General features: G+C 44.1%; 1 protein-coding gene across 1 annotated transcript; it reads left to right on the top strand.

Annotated features, from left to right (window-relative positions):
* The first annotated feature begins 99 nt into the window (after window positions 1-99).
* On the top strand, window positions 100-27257 carry LOC149315420 (BPI fold-containing family B member 3-like). Its single transcript, XM_089513309.1, has 16 exons — window positions 100-107; window positions 1222-1312; window positions 2929-3095; window positions 8398-8502; window positions 11139-11279; window positions 11926-11989; window positions 13677-13737; window positions 16722-16813; window positions 18088-18264; window positions 20183-20236; window positions 20535-20702; window positions 22764-22831; window positions 23448-23490; window positions 25653-25716; window positions 25821-25894; window positions 26959-27257. Exons 1-16 carry the CDS (start codon window positions 100-102, stop codon window positions 26986-26988), a joined length of 1407 nt encoding a protein of 468 aa, XP_089369435.1. The 3' UTR covers window positions 26989-27257.
* Window positions 27258-27928: the final 671 nt, after the last annotated feature.

Raw genomic sequence — 27928 nt, 5'->3', positions numbered from 1 at the left:
GTAGGGAAACATTGACTGTAGTGGTCTCCTGGTTTTAGGAACAATGGAGAAAAGCAGGACTCCAAGAGGTCTCTCCAGCTGCCTGTCTCAATGTGCTCCATGACCCAGTGAGCATGGAAATAATCTTTGTCAGCATATTTAGGGCCTTGGAAACCCTTCAGTTTGGGGACAGTTTGAAGTTTTGTAGGGTAGCAGAAATAGCTACAGCGAGGGACCTCCATCATCGCAGCCACAGCCTTTGAAGTGTACTTGATTTCCTCCTGCTGTGCATGGTTTTAAATTGTCTTAAACTGTTTTAATGGGTTATAAAATGCCTCTTTTAAACTCATCACATATTGACTATGCTATAACTTGATCTCTTTAAATTATTCTCACTGTTTTAAATTTTAAATTGCCTTTAGCATACATTGATCTGAATTAGTTGGATATAGGGTGAGAGATAGAAAGAGACAGATTGATAGATAAATAGATGGGTAGAGGCAGGATCCATTTGGAATCGATGTGACTCACAAAAGTGTTTACTTACTATCCAGAAATTGATCTGTATTTGGGAATAACAAATAGATTTAGGCCCAGGAATGCTGATCCTTGCAGCCATTGTAGCATTATGGATCTCACAGGGTTGGTGTGTATGAGCATGAAAGCAACAACCCACACTATTGTTTTTTGTGGGTTTTTTGGGCTAAGTGGCCATGATCTAGAAGAGTTTATTCCTGATGTTTCACCAGCATCTGTGGCTGATGTCTTTCTCTGAAGATGCCAGCCACAGATGCAGGCGAAACATCAGGAATAAACTCTTCTAGAACATAGTCACACAGCCCGAAAAAACCCACAAAAAACTATGGGTGAGGGCAATGAAAGTGTTCGACAATACTATTGTGTTCAAGCACTGATGCAAATTAGCATCCATTCTCTCTCTGCTCCAGTCAGTCAGTGGCTGAATAAAATTCTTGATGTGCCAACCTCTAGTGTGTAACATAGGATCTTGGCATTTTTTGGGCAGGCAAGGTCACCAGCGCTGTCCATTGGAAACTGGCATCCCAGATCAAGTCTGGGCCAAATACACCTGTTCAGGTGTTCAATGCACCTTGCGCAACAATTTGCCAACCTTTTCAAATTTCTAAGGAAATGTTTGCATTGCAGAAAGTACTTGGTATTTTACACCCAAGTAAATATCATGGGTTTCCCACAAACTAAGTGTTTTCCTCATTCCTGACACAGATATTTAGTATATAAGGACCGTCCGTCCTTGGCTCCCAACATCTTCCTCGGCAGAGGACAACAGCTGCTGAACGCCTTGCAAAGCCAACAGGTGAGTCAGGTAAGGAGCATGGTCAGGATCCAAAGGGAGCTCATCTGGGTTGGGGGTCAAAAAGGTTGCTTCTCACAAACTAGCTGCCTTGAGTCCCTGTACCGGGAGGAAGGTGGGATATTAATAATAATAATATTAACAACAACAACAACAACAACAACAACCAGTTTGATTTCCTAAGTCAAGAATAATTTTTCAAGTGCTGGCATCAGTTCAGTTTCACTGTTAATTCCCTGTCAATGCAAGATGGATTTAAGCTATTGCTAGACAAGCAAGAATAGATTTTGTGTAAAAATCTGGCTCTGGGTGAAGGTGAATCTACACTGTAGAAATAATGCAGTTTGATGCTACTTTAGCTGCCATAGCTCCATCCTACAGAATCCTGGGATTTGTAGTTTTGTGAGCGGCCAGCACTTTTTGGCAAAGAAGGCAAATAGACCTTGTAAAACTACAAATCCCAGGTTTCCATAGAATGGAGCTACTGCACTTATACTGATGTCAAACTGCAGTATTTCCACAGTGCAGATGCACTCACACTAAGTCAATTTTATATATGGTAACTGCTGGAACTAAAAAGAATATGTATAGGATTTTCTTTTAACCCAAGCACTAAATCCAATTTTTGGTTCCATGTCAAAGAAACCCACTGACTCAGTGAAATAAATGTTGACATAAACTGTTTGCAATGAGAGTTTGTGCAAATCTGAAACTCTGCAATAACTGGCTTTTTGTTGGAATAATATAGTTTGAATTTCAGGATGTTTCTTTTTGAAGGGTTGGACTGAACTAACAAAATGCAAAGACTTCTTGACACATTTTTATAACAATCATTTTATATGTATAAGTGTGTGTGTGTATATATATATATATATATATATATGGAATATATACATTCAGATATTTGCAGGTATATGTGGGGCCAAATTGACAGTCCATTCTAGTTAAAGTACACCTATTGAATTGATGGGAAATTTAAACCTGATTTTTTAAAAAAATCAATACTTTCCAACTGAATGTTGAATTCTTTTCTAATTTTTAGCGGAATAAATTTTGGAGTGTGTGATGCTGTGAGGAGAGTAGTGGTTTGAGCATTGGGCTATGAGCCTGAGGAACTGGGTTTGAATCTCTGTTTGGCTATGGACCTATGACCTTGAGCAAGTCACACTTTCTCAGCCTCAGAAGAAGGAAAAGGCAGCCCTCCCTCTGAACAAATCTTGCTAAGAAAACCCCATGACAGGTTTGCCTTGGGGTGCATCTACACTGTTGAAATAGTGCAGGTGAACACCACTTTCACTGCTGTGGCTCCATCCTACAGAATCCTGGAATCTGTAGTGACCAAACAGCTTCCAAGCAGCTGGTCACAAGGCAGCCTCCTTGAATCCCATTTTGGGAGAATATTGGGATATAAATCCAATAAATAAATAAATAAATAAATAAATAAATAAATAAATAAAGCAAGCTGGCAGTGCAGGCCACTGTATGCAAATAATATGAAAGAGTGTGCTAAGCCAGAGGAGAATACCTGGTTTGTTCATTCTTGACTGATTTCTCCTGGGTTGGACCTATTGTCCAGTTTGCATGTCTCTGCCAACTCTGTCTTGATTTGCCTTTCCAAGGATTTTACGTTGACGGCCAGTGATATTTCTACAGGCTCCAGAGCCAAGATGCTGAAGACGTGGACCATCCTTCTCCTGTGCATCCTCTTGCCCTTCCAACAAGCCACTGAGCAAGTGGCAATGTCCTCCATGGCCTTCGTGGACAACACAGTCCTGGAGAAGAGTCAGTAGCTATATCTCTTATCTCTTATCTCTTATGTTAGGATGGGCAAAATGTGACCCACAGACCTCCCAGGCAAGAGTTCCTGGATCTCACTATTGCAGCTCGCGAGGTTCCATACCAGTTTCCCCCTAAACCCCCAAACCCCCATTTTAAAAAAAAAACAAATCAGCACCGTTTGGGGTTATTTGTCACCTAAAAAGCACTGAAGGCTGCCCCAAATGTCCCAAACCACCCCCAGCCCCATACAGAAAGCTCTCAGCAGCCACCGGCCTGCAACCTCAATTTTCATCACAGGTCTTCTCAAGATGGTGACAGGAAGTGAAACAACATCACAGCTGGCTGCCATTTTGGGAAGAACTCTGGGGAAGGTAATACTAATACAAGTCGTGTCTCCCTTATCCAGTATTCTGAAAGCCAAAATATTCAAAACCCCCAAAATGTCCACCTGGGTGGCTGAGAGAGTGGCCCCTTTCCTTTCTGATGGTTCAGTGTACACAAACTTTGTTTCATCGACAAAATTATTTAAAAAAATATTGTCTTTAAAATTACCTTCAGACCACACACACACACACACACACACACATATATATATATATATAGAGAGAGAGAGAGGGAGATACAAACAGAAATGTATTACCTGCTTAGACTTGAGTCCCTTCTCCAAGATATCGTATCATGTAGGTGCAAACATTCCCAAATCCCCCAAAATCTGAAATCCCAAACATTTCTGGTCCTCTAGCACAGCGATGTCCAAACTCTGGCCTTCCAGGTGTTTTGGACTTCAGCTCCCAGAAGCCTCAGCCACCTTGGCCAATGGTCTGGGATGCTGAGAGCTGAAGTCCAAAACACCTGGAAGGCCAAAGTTTGGACATCACTGCTCTAGTATTTCAAATCAAGGAGACTCAACCTGTATTTCTTGCCCGCTGCTCGGTGCGGACTGAGGCAGGAAACAACCAGAAACAACACAATCGGTAATGGTGTTTGAGAGCACACTCCATGTATGTGTCTGTGTGTGATCTATGGCAGACAAAGGGGAAAAAATTGGCCCATGTGTCCCCCCCCCCCCATTTCCCACCCTTATTTTTTAATTAGCCTATAGAACTAAAACACCTATTTTCTGGCCCATCCTGCTCTTGACTAGTCACCACATATTTTGTTCTCACATTCCTGGAAGAAGACTTTTTGAAAGTTTTCTCTCCAGGGCAGTGACTTCGCTAGAGGGGTGCGATGGTGCAGCCTGCTCAGGGTGACATCCCAGAAGAGGGGTGACATCTGGTCAGGCCTTCCTACTGTGCCGTCCCATGTGCGCTCCCTCCCTCCTGTGCCATCCTGACCTTTTCCATATGAGGAGAAGGATGGGGCAGCATCAAGGAGGCTGTGTGCACCACCTCTGGAAGCCCTACCACAGAAAACCCCACCCCTGGAAGCCCCACTCCTGGAAGCCCCAACTCTGGAAGCCCCACTCCTTAAAGACCTACTCCCAGAGGCCCCACTCCTGGAAGCCCCACCTCTGGTAGCCCCACTCTCGGAAACCCCACTCTGGGAAGCCTGACTCCTGGAAGCCCAACTCCTGGAGGCCCCACCCCTGGAAGCCCCACCCCTAGAAACTCCACCCCTGGAAGCTCCACCCCAGAAACCCCACTCCCAGAAGCCCCACTCCTGGAAGCCACCATCCTCACTGGATGACTCCTGGGCTTGTCTACACTGCTTAAAAATCTGTTAAATCCTATGGACCAGTGGCATCACTAGGGGGGTGCGGAGGGTCCAACCCTTACGGGGTGACAACCCAGAAGAGGGGTGACACCTGCCAGAGGGCCCCCCATCTCCCTGCCATGCAATCTTGAGTAGAGTGGTGTGCAACAGTGAGGGAAGGTGCCCAGTGTACCCCACCTCCCTGCTGCGTATTTTGCTACTTGTGAGTAGAATGATGTGTGGCAGCAAGACTGGGGGCCCACTGCACCCCCACTTGCCTGCCAGGCACATTCTACTCACCCTTTTCACTCTGCCCTAAAAACTCATCCCCCACAATGGGTGACATCCGGGGCAGCAACACCTCTGCTCTGGATAAGACCATGGGATGCATGGCTCTATCTGCCCAGGATTCAAGATATACTTCATTATTGTGAGTTTTTAAACTCCTGAGTTTTTCCTGGAGTGTGTGCCCCTGCCATGGCTGCGCCTATCACTGCCACGGTTGCCACCTTCAAATGTTTTCTCACAAATGTACTCCTCCTGACTGTGCCACCACCACTGGTTTGCAGCTGCTTGCATCAAGAAGAGCCCTAATCACATGCTGGGCACCGTGCTTGCACTGGAGTGATGGGCACGTAATAGGGAAGGCCTGCAATTGTCACTGCCAAGGGAGGAGGAGTGAAACCATTTGGGCTGGGATCTGGTCCCAAGGTTTGAAGATGGTGCACCCAGGAAACTCAATGTACTCAGTGTCCATGCAAAGAAAAAGGTATATGGAGGTGCAGGAGAAATTAAGGAGGAAGCACCAGCATCTATGGTCCAGAATTGTGTGGGTTAGTGTAAACTAGAAAAGGCATGTTTCACATTACGCAGTTATAGCGCTTTGACACCAGCTTTAACTGCCATGGCTCCATCCTATGGAATTCTGAGATTTGTAGTTTTGCAGAGGAATTTAACATTTTCTGCCAGAAAGCTCTAGGCCCAAGGGCCTCCCCAAGTTACAAATCCCAAGAGTCTGTAGGATGCAGCCATGGCAATGAAAATAGTATTTGAGTGTTATAATTGTGTACTGGGAAAGAATGATGTTTTAAGCCAACCATTTATGCTATATCTGTCTGAGAAGACCCCCCTTGCCCCCTCTGAGCCTTGATGCATGAGAGAAGACTGTGACTTGTCGCTGGGGAATGAGAGGCACACGCTCCTGGGCAAATCCGGGAGAAAGCCATGACTCAGAGGAAACCTTGTTTGCCTAGGTGCAAGAGCACTCCTGGGTTGGGACAAGGAGATGGAGAGCATGTACCCTGCTCTGGAACCATCAGCCTATTTTTCTTGGCAATATGAAAGCTGCTAATTAATGGCCATTAATTGCCAAGGGAATGCCAATGCCATTAACTTGGCAAATGGCAAATGTGAGGTCTTATTCCACTTGAACAGCTTCTGTGCCACTAAAAACGCTTCATTGTTACATCTGGGCCAAATAAATCGGCTTCCCCTGTCCTCTCCACGGGAAAACCAGACAATGCATGGTCCAAACTCCGGTTCTGGTGCAAAAAGACCAGATGATGTCTGACTCATTCAGCACCAGAACTGGAATATACAGTACCCCTTCTAATACATATTTAAATACCTCCCTGCTTGCTCCAGATCTTCCTGGAAGATCCAGAGTCCTTTGTTTTGATGCTGGACAGCTGTTTGAAATGCATCCCATTGAGCTGCCTGGCACATCTGCCACTCCTTCCCATCCCTCACTTGGAGGTCAGAAGGAGGCACCCAGCCATGTGTTCAGTGGCCACCTTGTTCTGACTTTGGAGCAAAGTGACACACAACAACAAGAAATGCACTGGGTGGTTCAGAGGGACATGCATGTGATAAGCTGGCTGCCATCAGAACAGGGGACTTTTGCAATAGGGAAGGCCTGGGGCAGCTCTGGGGTCAGGACTGGCCAGTGCAGACAGGGCTTTGTTTATTTGCACCACTCTCAAGGCTGGTGTCATTTTTAGACTTCTGGCAAGACAATTCAGATACTCCTGTCCGAGACCCATATGATTCCAGGCAGATTACGGTGTGGGGCAAAGAGAGAGTAGTGGGGAGGCAGGAATATGTTTAGTAAAGGGCAACCCAGCATCGGGTGGGAAAATGGGAGGACAGTGGTGATGGTGATGATACGGGTGATGAACAATGCTGAGACAATTTTTTATTTTATTTTATTGACCTTTCTTCTTCTGTGAAAAATGGTGTCAATTCTCTACAGCAATCTCAGATGGCTTGGCCAGTGGTGGCCTGCTCCAGGGAATCTTGGGACAAGGAAACCTTCTAGGAGGACTACTTGGAGGACAGCAAGGAGGAAGCCAAGGAGGAGGCCTACTTGGAGGTCTCCTGGGAGGCCAAAAAGAAGGTCTGCTTGGATCTGTTGGAGGACTCCTGGGAGGCAAAGAAGGTTTGCTTGGGTAAGTTGTCTACTATTGGGTGGGAAACACCAAGTTGCCCTTTCAGGTCCATCTACACAAGAGGAACACTGGCATTCTTTGTGAGCTTAACAAACTGATGACAGACAGTACTCCTAGACAGGAAGGCTGCTCACCATTTTCTCTGCATAGTAGAGGCTGTCCATTGACCCACCCAATGTGAAAGGATTGTACACTCTTCTATTATGCTCCAGGTTTTTCTGCAATGTGGAGAACTTCTATAGCAGTCTGCACATCGATATAGAAGGTGTTCCATAAAACAGAAAGTTTGGGCGATGGAACCTTATTCAGTTTTGGAAATGGTAGTGTCCGTTGACTTACATTGCAACCTTTTGTGTTATATCTCTGATAATGTGGCAAATTCAAAAGCATGTTTTCTTTCTTCACTACCTTTTTGTCTTTAAGCTGTGGTGAAGCTGCATACACACACACACACACACACACACACACACCACACAACACACATATGCACACACAGAAATTTGTCCTAATGGCCATCAAGAGTGTTTAACTGCTGCATCAGAGATACAAACTTCCAGCAACATAGAGGTTCACCATCAGCCCTGTAATACGTCCTAAACTGTTCCGTGTGTGTGGTCCAGTGTCTTCCCCCAGGAAAAAAGCTTGCTTATGTTATTGCTGTTGTTATTGTTGTTGGCTGGAACAGTGAGCTGCAGCATTTGCCTGTGTCGCTTTAAAATGCTGAATAGATCGTGTGAGTTGGATGAAGTTCAGTGGGAGGAGGAAGGAGAGGCCCCAGTTTTTTTCTAAATTTATATTTATATCATCCCCATCGTAACATCTTTACTAAGGACAGAAACAACATACAGGCATCTGACTCACATCTCCAGTTGTTTCTTCTTCTTCTCCTCCTGTTTTGTTTGTAACATCTTGCCTGATGAAGAAGCCCATAGAGCTTCGAAAGCTTGCAACAAGTATATTGTGCATTTCAGTTGCCCAATAAAGGTCTGACTGATGGATTTTTGGTTGCATTTGTTAAATGACCAACATAGCTACCCCTGCATGTTTTTTTGGGAACTGCTGGGTTAGAGAATAAATAGCTCCTTGTCCCATGTTGAAAAGAGGACATTTACAGCTTCCAGGTGTAGGTTTCACTTCTAATTCTGACAAGCTGTCCTTCACTTCCAGCTTGGAAATGGTGCATATTGACCTACCGAAAATCAAATTGGAAGTCATGCCAGGTGTTGGGGTTGGACTGATCATCTCTACCAAAGTGGAACTCAAGGGCAACACGTGAGACGTTTTCCTCTCTCTTCTCCCCTTTTCCTGTCTTCAAACCCACCCCTCCAGCAATGTTAACAGAAGAGGATTTCTTATCCAGAATTTTCCACTAATTATCCTATTGTTTTCCACATAGACTTTTCCAAAAAAGTAATGTGTTTGGTAGCCAAAGATGTATTGATATGATCTATTATAAACACATGATCTATTATAAACAAGGGCATACTTTATTAAATGCATGATTTAGATGCTTAAAGTACTAGGCACCTATGAGTAGGTTGAAAAATTGTCACTCTAGTGTCTAGTCAGTGATCAGTTTGGGCTGTGGGTGTTGTTGGGTGGCTTCAGATCGTTTCCGACCTATGGCAACCCTAAAACGGATTAATTGCAGGATTTTCTTGGCAAGATTAGTTCAGAAGGGGTTTGCTTTGGCCTTCCCCTGAGGCTGAGAGAGTGTGGCTTATCCTGGACAACCCAGTGGGTTTCCATGGTTTAGTAGGGATTCAAACCCTGGTTTCTAGAGGTGTAGTCCAGTGCTCAAGCCACTACACCACGTTGCCTTACTGTGGGCAGGAATGTCTGGTTATGGAATGGTATTCCTCGGGATGCACAACTTCACCAACCCAGTTGTTGAGTTTTACACAACAAAAAGAGACAAACAAATGTAGGCCAGGTTCTGTGGTGTCAGACTACTTGCACAATGAAGCATGAATAGGTTGGTACTTGTATGATACTAGTTCCCCATAGCATCACTGAATAAGTGGAAGAGCAGGAGGGTTGTTGATGAAAAGCAATGGGTGACTGTTCAGCCACCTGCTTCCCACGCACTGCCCCACTGCTGTCAGAGGAGAAAGAAATAGTCATATAGGTGTGGTACATACCGCCCCGAAACGGCAGGTTGGAGGCGCTGGTTTTTCTTCCAGAGGGGCGCCGCAGCAGCCAAACTGCATGGTGTCCCTCTGCTGTAAAATGTTCCCAGAAAAATTGGTTCTTTTTGTGGCACCTGACACACGTCATGAATGCACCATTGGTGCCCCAGTGATGTAAGTGACGCACAGCGACGTCTGTATGCTGTGCATCGCTTACATCATCATGGTGGCGCCTGTGTGGATGGGACGCTGTCATGATGCTGCCACTGTGACATGCTAGGGCTCAGGAGTGTGCTGTTACTATGTGTTCCTGAACCCTAGTATTGGCGGTGGCACGCCCCTTCAGGCCCATCTGTCCCGGGCCATAGTTAGGCTCTGGATGACCTAGCTCCAAGGGAATCTTGAAGCCAACCAAGGTACAATGGCAGAGTGGTTTGGAAAATCATCCGTGTCTTTTCCAGACTTTCTGTCCCTTTGTGCCTTGGCATTAAAGACTCCCCCGGAAGCAGGCACTGAAGAAACAGGCTGCGGCCCTGTATAGAGCTGGCCACTAGTGGGAGGCTACAGTGCAACTATGCCACTGGGACTTTCCATTCAGCTGGGTTGGAGTAGAAGGTGTGACAATGGCAGGAAGCAAGATCAACAGTTGAAGATATGCAGATGATACCCTGCTACTAGTGGAAGATAGCAAAGACTTGGAACGAACCCTAAAGACAGTCAAGGAAGAAAATGCAAAGGCAGGTTCAGCTTTCAACAGCAAGAAAACAAATATAATGACCACTTGAATAACTTGAAAGGTGACAATGAAGACACTGAAATAAATATTTTCCATACCTAGCTCAGTCATTAATAATAATAATAATAAAATTTATTTATATCCCGCCTCTCTACAAAAAGTAATCGGGGCGGTTTACAAAGTTAAAATATGCAGTCCAAACCCTCAACCCACCCACCCCCCTTAAAAAACAATTAAACAATGTGGAATTAAAAACATAAAACATAGTTAAAAAATACAATAACTGTGGTGAAGAGGTCAGCAGTTAGATTTTCCTTCCGATGGCCGGAGAACTATTCAGGAAAGGCCTGATTAAAATGGAGACTGCAGTCAAGAAATCAGAAGAGGACTAGGACTTGGAAGAGAATCATAGATTTGGAAGAGACCGCAAGGGCCATCCAGTCCAGTATTCAATAACTCTTATACTGAATAATATGGTTAGGATTGTCTGTGTTATTGTATTTTCCATTTCTATGTATGGTTGTGAATGCTGGACAGTAAAGAAAGCAGATAGGCAGAAAAATCAATTCATTTGAAATGCAATGTTGGAGAAGCATTCTGAGGATACTGTGGATTGCTAAAAAGACAAATAAATGGGTCCTGGAGGAAATCAACCTTTAACTCTCCTTAGAAGCCAAAATGACTAAACTGAGACAGTCCTACTTCGGCTACATCATGAAAAGACCTGACTCACTAGAAAAGACAATAATGCTTGGGAAGGAAGGAAGCTGTAGCAAAAAAGAAAAAGAAAAAAGGGAGACCACAATTCAGATGGATAGACTCTATCCAGAAAGCCACCATGGCTGCCCTGTTCTGCAGGACCTGAGCAGGGCTGTTGAGAATAGGATGACTTGGAGGTCTCTCGTTCATAGGGTTGCCATGAGTCGAGAGCAACTGGAAGGCAGCTAGGAACAACAACAAGGGTCTGAAAACATAAAGAATCATTTTGAGGCTACAGATGATTTAGTGGACAATATAATCGGTTTTTCTTCTGCTGTTTCCAGGCTTCTGGGTGAACTTTTGAATGTTCAGGTGAAAGTGAACATCACAGCCACTGCCCGGATTGCCCAAGACCAGAAAGGAGCTCCCAAATTTCTGGTTGACAAGTGCAACACCAACATTGTTGACATCAAGCTCCTCTCTGGGTGAGTGTTCTTAGGTCTTAATAAAGGTTTGGGGGCAGGAGTTAGGGCAGAAATGGACAGAGGAGCCTGTTGCTTTTACATTTCTGTACAGAGAAGCCTTTGCAGCTGTCAAAGGACTATATTTTGGCTCAAAAGTCTTGATATTTGTTAGCAATGCATTTCAGACAGAAAAATTGTTCACAGAGCCAGGAATATGTTTCAAATGTGGTCATGACACATGCATGTGTTAGCATGTGTACCAAACTGGGAGGGATTGCTAATCCCCCAGAGGACAGGATTAACATTCAAAATGACTGTGACAGATTAGAGGGCTGGGTTAAAGCTAACCTGATGAGGTTCAACAAGGAGAAATGTAAGGTCCTAAGCAGGAAAAAATAATAATGAAAGGCACAGGTATAGGATGGGAGACACCGGCCTGGACCATAGTTCATGGGAAAGGGAACCTAGGAGTCATTTGTATAAGACCTGTATCCCAGGATATCATCAAAACACTGCTACCTGCCCAAGTTACAATATTTGTGTCATGTTATAAAATGTGCAGCAAATGGGCTACGTTTGCAAAGATAGCTGTGCAGAATGAGCAGCTCCAGCACATTAACAAAGAGGGTTGTGGCATTTTTAAGGATTAACCCTTTCTCTTCTTTAGGCCTGGTCTGCTGGATCTGGGGGGCATCCTAACTAAGCTCTTGAACGATGTCCTCCCTGGTGTGGTGAGTTCTCCATAAATTTGATTTATCCAGGGCTATTGGTCACCCCTTTATAGCCTTTGAATTTGTGCAATTCATAGCAACCTATCACAGAACCATAGGATTCCAGGGATCCCTGGTTGAGGAACCCATCTGTAGGAGGTGGAAAGCCCAGCAGAACCTTTCAGACAATCCCCAACATCTACCCGAGCTCCCTCACTAGTAAAACCATTTGTAGTGAGCCATAAGGAATGCATGTTGGAGAACCCCTCTGTGATGGTAGCCAAGAGAGACCTCCAGATACATTTAACTAATAGTCCCAGTACCTGAACAATTACTGAACACTGAGGCCAAAATCCAACTGCCAACTATAGTAGACCCACTGAACCATTTAGCTGAACCTTCAGTCAACAACAACAAATTTTTATTGATTAGTCAGCTGACCACATCAATAGAAGACAAAGTAAAAAATACATAATGCAAATCTAAATGTTAGAATGTCCAAATACATACAAGGAGTCAACAGTTGTGTTAATCTCATTGTTTTAATAGGTTGCTGCTCTATTTGGGCCCAACAATTAGATTTTGGCCTCTTAAATGAGTACGCTTTGGGAATCACGACAGTAAATACTGTCCTGCAAATGAATGGGAAATATTCCTCTTTGCTAGATCAATTCCAGATCCTCTGGGAAATCTGCCAGATAAGCAGAATCTACCCCTTCCCTCCCCTTGCTGCCTCCTCCTCCTCCTCCTCCTCCTCCTCCTCCTCCTCCTCCTCCTCCTCCTCCTTTTCCTCTTTCTAGCAATGCTTTTCCTTAGGGTAGCTTTCCCTGTGAACTTTGCAGTGATGTAGATTTGGTTGGTTGACTCAGACTCAAGTCGGACTCAAATCACTTCAATGACTTGACTTGGACTTGACTCAGCAATAAATGATGCGCTGATTCAACTTGACTCGAGACTTGTATATTTTTAGCAACCAACTGGTGCTGGCCTAATTTCATCTGGAAACAGCAAGCATGTTAAGCAGTGGGCTTCAGGGAAGGGTTGAGGCTACACATCAGAGGAGCCTTCCAAAACTTTTGAAAAGCTTTCGAAGCATCCTTCTGCCTCAAGCCCATTTCCTAACATATTTTCTGTTCCCTTCCAATAAAGCTAACTTTGTGGACACCTTGATTTTCTAGTTATTGAAACTCCACCCAACACACATCCCACCACCACCTCTTATTTCCCCATTAAAGTTGATTTCCAGACTTGAGACTTGACTTGAGCCTTGAAAGTATCTTGCAAGGACTTGAGACACAACTTGAGACTTGAAGTTTGAGACTTCAGACTTGACTTGAGACTCAACTTGAAAGTGTCTTGGAAGCACCTGAGTCTTGACTTGAGACTTGAAGGTAGAGACTTGAGACTTGACTTGAAAGTGTCTTGCATGGACTTGAAGCTCAACTTGAGACTTGGAGTTTGAGACTTGAGACTTGACTTGACACTCAGCTTGAAAGTATCTTGCAAGAACTTGAGACTTGAAGGTAGAGACTTGAGACTTGGAGTAAAAGAGTTTAATGTATCACTGGAACTCTGGGGCTTATTCTTAACTGATGCATTGCTGCTTATTGCCGTATGGTTGGTTCAGGCACTGACCAGAGACTCACACGACTGACAAGGAGCATGGAACTCTGTTCTCTCACCCCAATCTCCTTTCTTTCTTTTGCAGCTGTGTCCAGTTGTAGACCTTGTGCTGAATATCTTGAACACTCTCTTTATCACACTCAATGGTAAGTTAATTTAGTCCCAACTTGACCATTGAAACAGAAACCTTGCATGAGTCCAATCAAATCCAGGTGAGTCCTCTAAGGCAATGCTGCTCAATGTGGTGTTCCATGCACAGTGCTGGCCCATAACCTATTGGTTGTTTAGGCTGAGTTTCTAGTGTCTGGTCTCTGGCAGGTTTTATTTTGGGGGAGCCCTACAAGTCCCCCAAATCAGATGGCTTAAGAAGCACTAGGGAGTTTTGCCAGGTAAGCCAGATATCCCTGCTTAAATTCCTCACAGCAACGGCGTGGGCTTTAAACACATGACATTATGTAACCTGATTTTATTGGAAACCAGCCAGGGGAGGTATGATATACTTCCCCCTGTTCCACTTTAGAGTCTGGTGAATGAAAAGTGGCACTAGAATTACTCTTTATTCACAGGATCATTACACGATTATGGTGACGTCACGCAATCTCATCTGATAATCTTCAATCAGTTGTGCGATAGTGACAGGAGCATTGCGCTATGCTCCTGTCACCTTTGGCCATGTGAAAGAGTCCTTAGAGGTGAAAGGTACCATAAGGGCTATCTAGTTCAACTCCATTCTGAGCAATAGACATCTAAGGCACTCCTGAAAGATGCCCATCCAATCTCCATTTGAAGATCTCCAAAGAAGATGAGTCCACAATCCTCTAAAGCAGTTCATTCCACCCTTAAACAGCTCTTACAGGGAAGCATTTCTCCCTAATGTTTAGGTGAAATCTCCTTTCATGTCATTTGAATCCATTGATTTCTATCCCAGTCTCTGGAGCAGCAGAAAACAAGCTGGCTCCATCTTCCAAGTGGCATCCCCATCTCTCAGGAGTTTATCAGACGCGAATTTTTGGTGATTTTTCCTGCCTATCGCGCAATGTTAGCGTCACCAATGTTGCGCAATAACGTGACAGTGTGATGTTCTTCCAGACGCCATTCATTTCTATGGGAGATCGTTGCACAATGCTCCCGTAGTTTAAGCGTCATTCCTCCCCTTTTTGGGCATTGCGGGCAAAAGTGGAAGGCAGCAGCGCAACGCAACACTAAAGTTACTGATTGCAAAGTTCGCATGATGCTGGGCTGCTTTTTGACCCCATTCCCTTCTGGTGGCCTTCCTTTTCCAGGACAACCCCTGGGGAGGGGGGGTGGCTCTGTCTTGCATGAACACCTAGGAGGCTTCCAATGTAAGGCACCCCCAGGGGTCATCCATTCCAGCCCCATTCCTCTTTCCAGCATGGACACCTAGGAGGCTGTAAATGAAAGGGGCCCCTAGGGGTCATCCATTCCATTTTATTTAATAATAAAAATAACAAAAAAATAAATAAAAATAAAGACAGGGGTGTATATATTTAATAATAGGGAAAAATACTGCATTTGCAGTCCAAAAGCCACCCTGATTTGCCCTTTTGCCTTCTGTCACCTGTTGCATCCAGATTCCCCATTTTCCTTCGGCTCTTTCCTTCTCCCCCTCCCCTCCGCTAAATAGGACCCTAGAGAGAGGGGGAACCCCTCGCTCCCCCGGAAACACAAAGGTCAGGATGCCACCAAAGCCTCCAAAGGGCATGCGCAAATATGTTGATGCGAAATGCGAAAGACAAAAGGAAGGTGCTGGTGTAGTAGACAGTTCCACTATGCATGGTTTTGCATCACGCAAATCGCAACTTTCGCGCAATTGTAGCGCTAACATAACATTATGGGGGAATGACGGAAAAGCAAGCAATGTGGTAAGACATCGCACGAAACAGTCATTTCGCAACGTTCTTTACACTTCCTTAGCGCAATTGCAGGGTCCAAAACTTGAGTCTGATAAACTCCTCAGTCTTGTCTTCCTCAGGCTAAACATACATACCTCTCTAAGCTGTTCCTCAAAGGTCTGGTTTCCAGACCTTTGAAAACAGTTGTTGCTCTTCTCTGGACACTGTTCAGCTTTTAAAGTCTCTTCTTGAAGCCTGTTGTTGTCGGAAACTGTTTATAGACTTTAAACATCCATAGTTTTTTGTGCGTTTTTCAGGCTATGTGGCCATGTTTATTCCTGACATTTTACCAGCATCTGTGGCTGGCATCTTCACAGATGCTGGCAAAGCATCAGGAACAAACTCTTCTGGCACATGGCCGCATAGCCTGAAAAACCCACAAAAAACTATGGATGCTGGCCATGAAAGCCTTCGACTTCACTATTGTAAATCTATTATATTATAAATCTTATCTGTTATAAACATATTATATAATATATATATTAGAAATCTATTATATTATAGATCTTGTTATATTATATTATAAATATAATTTATTATAAATCTATTAAAATGTAATAATATGTAGCTATGACTATTAATGAGAGTCAGCATGATGTAGTGGTATGGCTATGGAGACCAGGGTTCAAATCACCGGTCAGCCATGTAAACCCACTGGGTGATTTTGGGCAAGTCACATTCTCTCAGCCTCAGAGTAAGACAATGGCAAACCCTCTCTGAAGAAAACCTTGTGGGGAAAAAAACATGATAGGGTTGCCTTAGGGCTGCCATAAGTTGGAAATGACTTGAATGCACACAGCAACAACTACAACAACAACTATTATTAGTATTAGTATTAGTATTAATAATTTTAGGAGAATTATTCAGTGGATCTGTAATGGTAGAATAATATTTTTCTGATTGCAAGTTAGATTGTTCATGCAAAAAGTTAATAAACTTAATCTCAAAAAAAAAAAGAAGAACAAAGGAAGGAAGGAAGGAAGGAAGGAAGGAAGGAAGGAAGGAAGGAAGGAAGGGTCAGCAAGCTGGATCTTATCCATTACAAGTTCTGCTACTTTATAATGCATTTCTCATAAATCTTTTCCCTGCAACATTGGAAATACAATATTGCTGTAGGAAGGCACCAGGGTAGCCTTAAAGTGTTGAAAGGAGACACTGCAAGGATGGTGTGTCTGTGGGTCCTTCTCCCTGACGCTTCTCTTTCTTTCCTCTCACAGATATATTGCCAATGGGTACGCTGGGGAAACTGCAGTATACTCTGGCCGAACTGCCCTTGTTCCAGGATCAACATCTTGTGCTGAAGCTGAGTGTAAGTCATCGTTTCCTTTTTGTACAGTCAGCCCTCCTTATCCACAGATATTTTATCCATGGACTCAAGCATCCACAGATTGAAAATATTCCAAAAAAAATATATACATTCCAAATAGCAAACCTTGATTTTCCATTTTATATAGGAGACACCATTTTCTATGCCATTATATTTAATGGGACTTGAGCATCCATGGATTTTGGTATCCGCAGGGAGTCCTGGAACCAAATCCCAGCGGGTACCAAGGACCCACTGTACTTTATACTTCTTCTTGACCAGTAAACTGACCATAATCCCATTCTAGGGGTGTAAGGAATAGCCATACATCTTCTCATCATCAGTGAGCAAAGAAGAAGCGAACAGCTGCAAAGTTCCTTGCACTTTGGGGCTATTTCAAGAAAATGTGTTTCGACTAAATATATGAATACATACTGTTCAGAGCACTTGGATTGTGTTTTTCTGCAGATTAGGTGGTTGCACCGGGTGGCTCTTGGGGAATCTATGATTTTAGGAAGGACATTGAGAAACTGGAGCGTGTCCAAAGGAGGGTGACTAAAATGGTGAAGGGTATGGAAACCAAGCCCTATGAGGAACGCCTTAGGGAGCTGGGGATGTTTAGACTGGAGAAAAGAAGGTTAAGAGGTGATATGATTGCCCTGTTTAAATATTTGAAGGGATGTCATATTGAGGAGGGAGCAAGCTTGTTTTCTGCTGCTCCAGAGACTTGGACCCGGAGCAATGGATGCAAGTTGCAGGAAAAGAGATTCCACCTCAACATTAGGAGGAACTTCCTGACAGTAAGGGCTGTTCAACAGTGGAACACACTTCCTCGGAGTGTAGTGGAGTCTCCCTCCTTGGAGGTCTTCAAACGGAGGCTGGATGGCCATCTGTTGGGGATGCTTTGATCTGGATTTCCTGCATGGCAGAATGGGGTTGGACTGGATGGCCCTTGCGGTCTCTTCCAACTCTATGATTCTATGTATGCAAATGAAAATACATTTAGGCTGTCCATATGATATTGTTATTTAAAGGTATAACTAATTTTGCTAGTCATTTTATGTCACAACTATTGTCATTACTTTCAGTGATATACAGGAATTATGATATATGAGTAACATTAGTGCAAAAAACATACTTAAGGTTTCTGTATGGTTGGCCTGGTGGGAGGTCAGTGGTGAAGGGGTGACACCAGGAGTTTCCGCATTGGGTGATGCCAACCCTAATGAGGCCACTGGTTCTCTCTTAACTTCTGTTCTCCTGCCTTTTTCCTCCAGAGCATTCTCACTGACAATGAAGGTAACACTGTCAACCTTGCTCCATCCGAGCTGACCTCTCTCCCTCCGATGGCAGATCAAACTTCCCGGCTGTTTCTTTCTGGCAATGTCCTTTCCTCTGTGATTACGATGCTTGCGGCGAAAGGAGAGCTCGACGCAGTCCTCTCCAACGAAATGGTAAGCTGGCCAGATGAGAAATATTTCCCATATATACTCAACTATAAATTGAGGTCAGGTTTTGGAGCCAAAATTATGGATTTTGCCAGCAGCTGTGGATAGGTCAAGGGCAAAACTTTGCGGCTCCTTTAGTATGTGTATATGTGTGCGCATGGCAAGAGAGACTCTCACTGAGGCTTTTGGCTTCACCGTTTCAGCTTTCATTTCACCCAGATGTGCAGACTCTTAAACAAACTGCAATTATCAATCAATCACCCAGGACTCTTTCTGCTTGGCTCCAGAGAGAAATAAACCCCTCTCTGCAATGCATGGGAACTCTGAAAGAGCTGCTATCACATTACCATAGTGATCCGTAAATAAGTTGACCTGGGAGTTTGGGGTCAATTTTTGGGCATAAATATTTAGACTTATAGCCAAGTATACACAGCAACAAGATTTCGCTCCCAAAGGTTAAAGGAGGAGTATAGCTTGGTAGTAGAGTGTCCTGGTACCAGACATCCAAGGCCTGAGTTGAAGAAGATTGGTATAGGAGGAGGAGATGTTTCCTCCTTGCTAAACTAACCTCCAGAACTGCCTGACTGAAATCACCTTTATTTTTTCATCTGAATGGGGGGGGGGGTAAGCATCTAAGAACTACCCTTCTTTTAGTCTTTTTGTTTGGAAGCTGGGGAGAGGAAAAAGACTTCTTGAATCCTACATTCAGTTCCAGGAGGAGTAGATCAGTAGTAGTAGAGAGAGCCAGGGTGATTCTGGAGATTATGGGGCTGTACAGACCAGCAGCCCCTTTTACAGCCAGATCGTGGCTGCGGCAACTGCATGCTGTGGCTCCAATCTGACCTTTACAGGCTGCAAAAACCAGCTGCAAAAAGAGGGTCCTTTTTGCGCCCTGGAAAGGGTGCAATAGCTGCAGCACCGTGGCTTTACGGTACTCCTTCAGTGCTGCATCGTGCCAGAGGAGTGCCGTGATGCCATGCGCCATGCGACACAGTGCAGTGCAGTGTGGTGCACAGCATCATGCCACCCTGGGGGCGGAGCTGGGGTGGGCGTTGTATAGACATTACGCCCTGACTTCGCCCTCAAGCTGGCCTTTAAGGCCAGCTTGCACAGGGCTTATGAGTCTGATTTCCCGCTTAATCATGAAACCCACTTGGGCAAATCACATGCTCTCAGCCTCAGGGGATAGCAATGGCAAACCCTCTTTGAACAAATCTTGCCAAGCAAACACTCCATGAGAGGTTCAGCTTAGGGTCAATATAAGTCAGAAATGACCTGAAGACACACAACAACAAGAGTAGACCCATTGACTCATTGTTGGCAAATCTCTTTAATTCAATGGGGCTGCCTTAGTTGAGACTAACAACAGGAATCAGCCTATTTATGTGGTCTAGCATTGTGTCAAATGTTTTTGGAAGAGACCACAGAAATACTACAGTGTCTATCCAATTCTGGGCCCCATAGAGCATGAAAGAAATCACTGAGCTGGAATATGTTCTTATCTGCGTAATCAGGTTCATAAGCCAAGAGCTATTAGGAGTTTGGTTGAGGGAGCTGGGGAAGTTTAGCTTAGAGAAGAGAAGAGAAGAGAAGAGAAGAGAAGAGAAGGTGAACAGGAGCCATGATAGTCATCTTTAGGTCTCTGAATGGCTGTCAGGCGGAAGATGGAACAGGCTTGTTCTCTGCTCCAGAGGGCAGAATTCGAACTAATGCATTCAAATTATAAGAAAAGAGTTTCAGACTAAAATTAGGAAGGGTCTTCTGATGATAAGAGCTATTCCATAGTGGAGTGGACACCCTTTTGAGGGCTTATAAATGGAATCTGGATTGTGGAGGAGAGTCATGGAACTGGGAAAATAGGTACTACGTTTAAGAGACACCAATTGTCTAACTTATTTTCTCTCCCCTTTGTTCCTTTCTCTAGTTTTCTGGGATTGTCCCAATGACCACCTCAGCTCTTCATTCTGTGCTACCTCAGGTAAGGTGTTCAAACTGTATATGTGTGCACATGCCTTCAAGTCACCTGTTGGCTTATGGAGACCCCGTGAATTTCATGGAGTTTTCTTGGGCAAGGATTCCTCAGAGGTGATTTGCCAGTTCCTTCGTCTGAAAGGGATCCCACAGCACCCAGGACTAATTGGTGATCTCCCACCCAAGGACTAACCAGGTCTGCCCCTGGTTAGGGTCACAGGATCTAGTGCCTTCTGGGAGCATTTACATTTTGGTAAAGATTTCTCATGTGTTCTAAGACTTAAGCCTTCCCTTGTCTTTCACAGGTGTCTCGGCTTCTACCGAAAGATCAGCCTCTGGTGATCAAGATTAAAGTTAGTGATGTTCCAGTCGTGTCTTTGCAAAACGGTGAGGCCAGAGTGACCCTGAAAGCCACCATTGAAGTCTTAGCCCGCACCAGGTCTGGCCTCACTCCCCTCTTTAAGGTGGACGCTGTAAGTAACAAGATGAGAAGGGCTGGGTTGTCCATGGATTGTGGGCCCCTTGACGTCGATTTCCACGCACTTGGCCAACAAATATAAGAAACTGCCTTCGGCTGAGAGTCAGACTCTGCTTAGTCTAGCCTAGTAGAAGCAGCCCTGATTGGCAGTAATGCTCTCTAGGATTTCAGGAAAGATTCTTTCCTGTTTCTTGGTGGTCTCCCATTCAAGGACTAACAAGGCCCGGCCCTGCCTATCTTTCAAAACCAGACAAAATTGGATGTGTTTAAGGTGGTATGCTGAAAGAAGCACCCATCCAAAGAAGCTGCAAGATTTCTCCTTCATTTCTTGGATCTCCTTTTCTAACTTCCTTGTCCTGAGTTATCAACCCAAAAGATCCCTTTCACAGAAAATGTGTTTCAGATGTCTCATCAAATGTCTTATCAAAATGAGCAACAGGCTAACCACAACCTTGCTTTAACTATTTATTTATTTTATTCATGCAATTTATTTACTTTATGCTAAGGCTCTTGTGGAACCTTTAAAACTACCCAAAACTAACAATATCTTTTTCTCAGTTAGGGGCTGTACAGATTGCTCCTAAGGCGCAGCCTGCAGCCGCCCCTTTCCTGGCCAGATCGGGGCTGTGGCGACTTGACGCTGAAGCCACAATCCGACCTCTGGAGAGCGCAAAAAGGAGCCGCAAAGAGCAGCTCCTTTTTGTGCCCTCCAAGGGGCTCCATAGCAGCAGCGATGCAGCTTTATGACGCCTCTTCGGCACTGCATCATGTGGATGCAGTGCTGGAGGTGCATCATGATGGCACATGCCATGTGGACCAGTGTGCGCCATGATGGCACCATGGGGGCAGAGTTAGGGCATCCAACATTAAGACGCTGTATCCTGGCTCCACCCACAAGCCAGCGCTTTCTGTAGGTCTGTATAGGGCTTTAGTCTCAAATCTTGAAGCACCTTTGGGATCCTGAAGCACTTTTGGGATCTTGAAGCACCTTTGAGACTGACTGAGTGAAAGATGTTGTTAGTCTCAAAGGTGCCACAAGATCCCTTTCCATACTGATACTGCAGACTAACATGGCTATGTCTCTGAATTGCTTTCATTAAAAGGAAAAAGGGAGGCGGAATGTGTTCCAGCCTTCGATGTGATAATAGGACCTCCCATTATCTGGGCAAGACAGCTGAGCGATAGTCTTCCCTCCAGTTAAACAAAGTGTTAAGGATGTGATGGTGTTAGTGGAGTCGGTATCATGAAGGAACCACGAAAGACCACAGCTCAATGGGATGCTCAGTTGGGCAGCACTTCAAGATGTTTCTAGGCATAGGTTATAAAAAATATCTCAGGGGGCCAGGAGGCAAGAGAGAAGAGCAAAGGGGTGCTTCGGGAATGCAGGCTTGTGTCCCAACTAAGGAGCAGCTCCAGATTCCTGGGCCTCATTCCCACTTACAGATAAATCAGTGTGTGATCCAAATCGATGGATTGATTCAACATTGGAGCGTGGTTGCCACTACATTTGCCCCTATCACCACTTGTGGTTCGCATTCATGAATGAATCGATTCAAAATGATTTGTCTCCAACTGGCTGAAGGTCAAATTTGAATCGATTCTGATCCGCTTGTGGTTCACGCTTGCGTTGAATCAATTTGGTGAAAAAGACACAGGAAAAAATCAGCGTCAAAAAGACGAGGTTAAATGGGTCTGGTGAATGGCCTCCTCTTGGAATCACTTCAGCAATTCGGTTTAAGTGGGAACCAGGGCCAGTTTAAAAAGTAGTGGGAATGAGGCCCTAACATCCAGGACTCCAAATCCCAGCTGTGTCATGAGTAGATCAGGGACTTTGCAACTTCTGCTAATGGTGCCTGAAGAAGAAGAATTTGGTTGAGAATCTGTGAAAGGCAGCCAGGTTACTTCCTAGGTGTGGCAGTTCCTAACACCCCAAAGGAACAGTGAGCCTGTGCCTGTGTCTAAGTGGGGACCCATACACACATGCAAGAGATTACAATGGGAGAAAAGCAGCAGGCAGAAATCCTTCTCTTATACAACTGTATTATTCTGATTGCAGGATATCCACTTGGTTGGAAAGCTTAGCATTACGGAAGGCAAGTTGGGCATCGCCTTATCCTTGGAAAGGTAAATGCATCCTTCTTCCACAGATATTGGATCAATTTGTCCATGATAGCAGAGGGCAAATGATATCCTTCAAAGATTGTTGTTTATTGATGGCCTAGATTTGGGAAGGGGCATATTTAGATGCCTTGTGCACAACTTCCATTCATTCCAGTCACAGTCTAGCTAGTATCTGGTTTGATTTATCATCTGATTTGTTCATCATTGCACATTATGTTTTTGTAAGACATTGATTACTCCCTCCATCATTTGTGTTTAATATGATGTGCCTATCTTTGTATTTAGGCATGTTTTGCATCCATTTAGAGTCTTTGAGGCCTTGGTATTTAGTTCAGCAATATATTTATAATAATAAATAATAAAATAATATTTTTTATTTCTATCCCGCTTTTTGCCAGGCAATCAAAGCGGCTTACAACAGGTTATGCAGTTATGCATTTCTAATTCTATGAATTCATCTTTTGCAGCTGTGCCCTTTTAAAGCCTTTTGTTGCAGCTGTTCCCTCTCAGCTAATGCTCCTCAGTCTTTGGTTCTCCGGATGTTCTGGATTTGAGACCCACTGCTCTAGAACAGGAACATAGCCTGCCAGTAACACACTCATTATTTTCCTTTCTGCAGGGTCTTCCTCAGACTTATTTCCTCTGAAATTGGCAACTTTGATGTAAGTACAGTAACATGAAATATTGATTGTGTTTAGGATAGAGTCCGTATCTATAAAGCCCTATATGGCCTGGGCCCGAGTTACTTAAGGGAATGCCTCTCCCTACACAATCCGCCCTGCACTCTCAGAACACCTGGAACAAAAATACTAGAACATCCAAAAACCAGGTTGAAAACTACCTCTTGTAGAACATTTTCTGCGATTGCCCCTAGACTTTGGAACAACTTACCAGAAGAGATCCATCTCATCACTTCCTTGGAAGCCTTCAAAAAGGCGCTGAAGTCGGATCTCTTCTGGCAGGCCTGTCCAACGAATCTTCTCTAATCTGATTTTGAATAATACTTTACACCTGAATACAACGACTCGATCCTTATGATTGTGAGCAATCCTTTCCTTCCTTATCTTTTTCCCTTGATTGATGTATTTGAATTATATATGTATCTATGTTGTTTTTACTTGTTGTAATCCTGCTTTGATCCGAAGGGAGAAGCGGGAAATATAATTTAAATTTTATTATATATTATTATTATAAATATAATATAAAATAATTCAGAAACATTGTTGTTGTTGTGTGGCTTCAGGGCCTCATTCCCACTTACTGATAAGTCGGTGTGCGATCCGAATTGATGGATCAATTCGACATTGGATTGTGGTTTACACTACACTTGCCCCAATTGCATTTTCTGACATTTTCTGTCATCAAAATAGCCCACTTCTGGTTCCCATTCATGAATGAATCGATTCAAAATGATTTGGTTCCAGCCGGCCGAAGGGGAAATTGGAATCGATTCCGATCCACTTGTGGTTCACACTTGCGAGGAATTGATTTATCTAAAAAGATGCAGAAAAAAAGTCTTAAGAAGATGTGGGTTAAATGGGTCTAGCGCCTGGCTCCCCTCTTTGAATTGCTTCTGTGATTTGGATTAAATGGGAACCAGGGTCGTTTGAGCTGGTTCAAACCAATTTGCAATCCAATTTAAAAGGTAGTGGGAATGAGGCCCGGGTCATTTCCAACTTTTAGTGACCTAAAGTGAACCTATAACAGGGTTTTCTTGGCACGATTTCTTCAGAAGGGACTTGCCACCACTGCCTTCTGAAGGCTGAGACAGAGATTTAACCATGCAGCATCTCATTAAAAGCATTACCAGTAGATTTTTCTCAACAGCCCATTGGAACAAAATAATCTTCACCTGCCTATGGAAAGATAGCAAGTCTAGATTTCAAGAGCCACCAAGAAGGCCCCCTATTAAGTCCCACCTAAATGACAGTTGTTGTTATTGTATGCCTTCAGGTCATTCCAGCTTATGGCAGCCCTAAGGCGAATCTACCGTTTTCATGGCAAATTTCTTCAGAGGGAGTTTGCCATTGCTATCCTCTCAGATTTGCCCAAGATCACCCAGTGGGTTTACAAGTCCAAACTGGGATTTGAATCCTGGTCTCCAAAGTTGTAGTTCAGTGCTCAAACCACTACAAGCTTCAAACAAGCTTCATTTATATACTGCTTCATACCACCTAAGCAGTGTCTAAGCGTTTTACAACTGTAAGCTAATTTGCCCCCAACAATCTGGGGACTTATTTTAGCGATCTCCTTGGAAGGATGCAAGCCTGAGTTGATCCTGAGCCCTTCTGCTGGTCTTGAACTCGCAACCTTATGGTTTTGAGTGAGTGGCTGCAGGACAGGCATTTAACCACTGCGCCACCAAGGCTCCTAAACCACTAAACCACGCTGGCTCTAAAAGACAGTGACCAGTGAATTATTCTCCAGAGGTTCTACATATACAATAGTACATTCAGACTTTTCTAAACTTGAGTCCCGAGATGTTTTTGGAGTATAACTCAGATCGCCTCTCCTGGGTATAGCAAATGGCCAGGATGGTGGTAGGTGTAGTCCAAAAATATCTAGAATTGTCCCAAGGTTGGGAAAGGGTTCTTTAGAAGTTAGGATGTCCCTCCTTGACTAGTACTCTGAAACGTTGGACCAGCAGATGAAGTGGGCCATAGTCCACAAAACTTCCTCCTGTCAAAGGAGCACTCAAAATGCTTGTGCAACTTAGTTGGCAAGGTCCTATAATATTGGTGGGACATCTTGGCCATGAATCCCATGGACATTTCCACTCCACTCCTGCCATCTGATTTACCAAAAACTTCTCTCTCTGTGTTAGATTGAACTCGTTGAAAACTGGATTAAGACCCTTCTTCAGGTTGGATACATGCGGGTGATCGATGGTATGGCAAACACCTTTCTACTGTTCAGCCAAGTTTACACTTTCAGTGTTGTCCATCAGCCAGGTTATGTGTCTTACCCTTCTTCCTTGGTTTTATTTCAACAGCCCTGAATATAGAACTCCCTCTCCCGAAATTCTCCACTATGGGCTATGCCAGTGGTGTGGTCGATATCTCTCAGGTAAGAGCGCAGGTGTTCATTTCTGGAAATCTGTTCTCCAACAGCCATGATCTGGGGTAATTCAACAGACAGACTGGTAATGACTTGCTCCACAACTGTAGACACGTACGGCTTTATATTGCTCCAAATTTAACTTTTGACATTATTCAGTTGTTTGGCAGGCCTTGAAGATGTTTAAATTATTTTTATGGCTTTAATTCAAACTGATTTGATTGTAAGCCATTCAGAGAAACCACCCCAACCAAGAACACTGGAAGGATAAAGGATAGGCTTTTAACTCCAGATTCCAGAAGAAATTGACTTGCTCTTTTTTTTTTGGGGGGGGGGGGGTTGGAGACCCCAGAATTTAAAATGTGGGGCCTTGAAACAATCAGTGCAGAATTTATACTTTCCACAACCCAAATTCATTTTTGTTTCCAATCAACACCATTAAAGTATCCGGCAAGAAAGGGATTCCACCTAAACACTAGGAAGAACCCTTTTACTGGAGATCAAGAGTAGAGTAGATTGACTCAGAGATTGGTGGACTCTCAATCTTTGGAGATCTTTAAGTAGAGCTTAGAGGGGCATCTTTCAGGGGTGTTTTAGGTAGATGTGGAGCAGAGTGGACCTTGATACTACAACTGGGAGGGAAGGAGAAAACTAACTTAAGTAAGTCCACAGACCTGCTTGGAGATGTTTGCAAGTTGCAGCAACGAATCTATTGAGCCATAGCAAACTGTAGCAAGCAGCTGCTCTACTCGCTGAACTGGAGGTTTGCACATAGCCTTTTCCTCCTGCCCAGAAATGAACCCACCAAAACTGAAGGATCTGTACCCTTGCCTGCCTCTTGGAAATGTCATATGAAAACTGGAGGCTCAGGTTTAGGCCTGAGGTCTGGCAACTCTAATTTCCAGGCTCTGAACAGAGCTGAAATTCATGATGTAAATGGTCTCATTTTGCCTTGACTCTATAAGGCATGAAATAATAATGATGATGACAATAATAACGGTAACAATAACAACAGCAAAAAGAAATAATCAGATGGATTCCAGAAGGTTGAAGCTGACTTTTTTTCTTGACAGAACACAATCGTGGCGCCGCTGGTGCCATAAATCCTTAAGAGAAGATGGACCCAAGTAGCTGCAGAGGGAGCTTCAAGGCAGAACAGGACTCCTTTCTTGCTCTTTCGTGTGGCATCTTGGAAAAAGGTGTGAACAACAGGGAAAAAATGCCAGCTTTATCCTAATCTCAGTTTCTCTCTAAGCTGCAGTCCTGCTGTGGTCCCATGTAAAAATAATGCTTTTCTGTGTTCCATTTGGTCATGGAGAGATGGAGGCCTAGAATTGTCACCTGGCTCTTCTCCAGTCAATAAAAGATGCCTTTTCCAGCATTTACTATTTGTGTGTATGCATGTTTCTCCTCTACATTAATGCATTTTGACTATGCCCAGGGTCAGAACGCTTTGTTGTTGTGTGCCTTCAGGTTGTTTCCAGCCAATGGTGACCCTATCATGCGGTTTTCTTGACAAGATTCTTTCAGATGGGGTTTGTCATGGCCTGAGGCCGAGACTATGACCTGCCCAAGATCACCCAGTGGGTTTTCATGGTCAACCAGGGATTCAAACCCTGTTCTCCAGAGTCATAGGAGATTATCACATGGGGTGAGGAGGGATCGCTCCTGTCCTTACCACATCCTTACCCCATCTTTATCACGTCTGTCCTTTTCCTGTCCTCCTCCCGTCAGTGGTGTTGTCATTGTATTAATGGGTGTTTCCATTAAGACACAGTGACAGGGCCATGCCACTTCAGTGATGGGAGAAGGATGGGGTAAGCACGAAGTCATCAGATAATCTTATTGTGATTGCGCAATAGGGACAACTGAAGGACTGGAAAAGGACAGACATCTGATAATCTTTGTACAATGGTACATAAGGATGGGGTAAGAACGGGAGCAATCTGTCCTTTACCCCATGTGATAATCTCCATAGTCCAATGCTCAAGCCATACCATCACACTGGCTTTGCCCCCAACAAGATGACAGCCAGAAAATGAG

This window comes from Sceloporus occidentalis, unplaced genomic scaffold (assembly GCF_023333645.1).
Source record: "Sceloporus occidentalis isolate IW3139 unplaced genomic scaffold, rSceOcc1.0.p SCAF_3, whole genome shotgun sequence".
Taxonomy (NCBI): Eukaryota; Metazoa; Chordata; class Lepidosauria; order Squamata; family Phrynosomatidae; genus Sceloporus; species Sceloporus occidentalis.
The sequence above is the reverse complement of the archived record's forward strand: the minus strand, read 5'-3'. Positions and strand labels throughout refer to the sequence as shown.